The sequence below is a fragment of the Eucalyptus grandis genome, chromosome 4, assembly GCF_016545825.1.
Source record: "Eucalyptus grandis isolate ANBG69807.140 chromosome 4, ASM1654582v1, whole genome shotgun sequence".
NCBI lineage: Eukaryota > Viridiplantae > Streptophyta > Magnoliopsida > Myrtales > Myrtaceae > Eucalyptus > Eucalyptus grandis.
In genome coordinates, this window is record NC_052615.1 from 30,198,190 (window position 1) to 30,200,594 (window position 2,405).

The following is a 2,405-nucleotide window of genomic DNA, read 5'->3' on the forward strand; positions in this document are numbered from 1 at the left end:
GAACCCGTCAATTCCAGGAGGGTAACAAGGCGACATTGAATCAGTGACAATGGTTTTTTTTTTTTTTGGCTTGGAAGTATGAAAAGAAAAGAGATAATCAATAGAAGAGTTGGAATAACGGGCATGAGTTATGCTTCTTCCAAAAGCGGTGAGGCCAGCACGTTGACCTCCTCTCCATATTCAGCCCTCAAAGGTTTCTAGGAACAAACGTCTTCTCACATCATGTTCTCCTATAAGCTTATAAACCATGCGATCCCATTCCCCCCCAGCACAAACCCTCAGTTCGCCTCGTGTCTCTTGTGTGTCAACCTTTGCAGCACCCTCTCCGCGAGCCTTCGATGGCACAAGTACGTGACAGGCTATCATGCTTTCTCTTCTTTCAGCAATTTTCCTTCTCTAGACGAGTCGTTATTGATTCGATGCCAGTAGTATAGTCTTGCGTCCCTCTGGTCATGAAAACCAGAGAGAATCAGTTCTTGATACGAAATCACTTTTGTCTGTAAGCAATGTTACGAATCTAAATTTGTTTTATTTTTTTTTATAGAAAGTGGTTGTCAAGCTCTTGACTATGAACGATGAGAAGATGAAGCAGAAAGCCATCGAAGCCGTTGCAGATGTTTATGGTACTAATAAGAGATCCTTCCTCATGTAAATTACCAAAGAAAAATCATCTATGTTGTTCATGCAAGAAGAATGCCTCAATGCATATGAATATTTGGTGCAAAATCAATTTTGAGCTTTAAGTTCAGTTGTAATTGAGCTTCTTTTTGTTCCCTTGAAACCAATCTTTCAGGGGTTGATTCCATAGCAGCGGATTTGAAGGAGCAAAAGCTGACTGTGGTAGGTGACATGGACTCCATGGCTGTAGCAAAGAAGCTAAAGAAAATTGGAAAAGTGGACATACTATCTGTTGGCCCAGCTACAGAAGAAAAGAAGGAAGATAAAAAGGAGAAGAATAAAGATGGCGACAAGAAATAAAATTAAAAACACAGCATCCTCTTCAATTCATTTCAGTATTTCCAATTATTTAGACATAGAGAGCTACTGTGACATGCATTTGTCTGTTGTCTTATGTTTACAAAAGATAAAAGAAAAATGTGCAATTACTCGTGAAAAAGAATTATGCAGCATTTTTAGCGGCTCCATCTTTACTCAAGCGAAAATTTCAAATAAGGGTTTGAAGTGCCCCTATTTTTTTATATAATAGTTTGAAATGGACATTGTTTAAAATAAGGTTTGAAGTGCCCCTATTTTTTCTTTTTATATAATAGTTTGAAATGGACATTGTTTAAAATGAGGACCCAAAATACTCTTATTTTCTCAAATAAGGGCCTAGAGTGGACTTTAATTTAATTAATGGTATGAAGTGTCCATACCGATTTCAAAAAAGGGCTTGAACTCACTAACTGTCATGGGTAATTTTATCTTTTAAAATTTTTAATTTCTTTCCTTTTTCTTTCTTTTTTTCTTTTCAAAATAAAATTTAAAGGAATACATAGGCGAGAGGGATTGTTGTGGCAGCTGCCCCATCGCCGATGGGGCGGTGGCAAAGGTCGACAGTGGTCGCCGGTGCCTAGACGAGGGCTGGTGACCCTCTTCGACCAAAGGTGAGGGTCGAAAGTGGAGAGGCCAAGCGACCCTCGCCGAGTTATGGGGCGGTGGCCACAAGCACTTGTGTTTTTCTTTCTTTCTTTCTTTCTTTCTTTCTTTCTTTTTAGATTTTTAATTTAATTTAATTAAAATCTAACTTGTGTTTGGACAAAAATGTCCCGATTGCTTGGAATATTTTGCTGGCCTGCAAGCCGACGATGCTAGGTCCTTGTTTGAAACAATCATAATTATTTAAGCTTTTCTTTGAGATTGATATGACTATTTCAGACCCTTATTTAAAATAAGGTTCACTTTAGGTCATTATTTGAGAAAATGAGAACATTTCTAACTCTTATTTGGAATTTTCCCTTTTACTTGATAACTTCTTTTCTATAATACGTTACAATTAAGGGGTATTTATATCCCAACAATACATATAAAGGAAATGGTCTTATTTTAGGAAACGACGAAGTATTAAATAATACCATCCATATCTAATAATATCTCTAATATCACCACCCACCTAGGTGGCGCTGCTGGCGGCGAGCTTCTCCCCCTAACGCAAGGGGAGGAGTTCGATTCCCGGGCGTCACAGTGTGACTTACCCGGTGGCACGTGTGTGGTAGCTAGCACGTGTTGCCCCTAGGGTAGGGGCATCTATGTCGACGCCGTAATAATTTGGTATTTTTGACACTTGAGGACATGCTTGAGTTGATATAGGGGCAAACTTAGCACTGCCCATTCATACTCATTTTTACCACTTTCTTTAACACCCGATGTTCTTTAATCTCAACTGTCTAAAATTTTTTAGCACT

At 38.6% G+C, this 2,405-nt stretch overlaps 1 protein-coding gene across 1 annotated transcript; it reads left to right on the forward strand.

Moving 5' to 3' along the window:
* The first annotated feature begins 271 nt into the window (after positions 1-271).
* On the forward strand, positions 272-1,183 carry LOC104441767 (heavy metal-associated isoprenylated plant protein 39). Its single transcript, XM_010054984.3, has 3 exons — positions 272-347; positions 545-623; positions 794-1,183. The coding sequence occupies exons 1-3, from the start codon at positions 339-341 to the stop codon at positions 976-978; spliced, it is 273 nt and encodes a 90-aa protein (XP_010053286.1). The 5' UTR covers positions 272-338; the 3' UTR covers positions 979-1,183.
* The last annotated feature ends 1,222 nt before the right edge of the window (positions 1,184-2,405 follow it).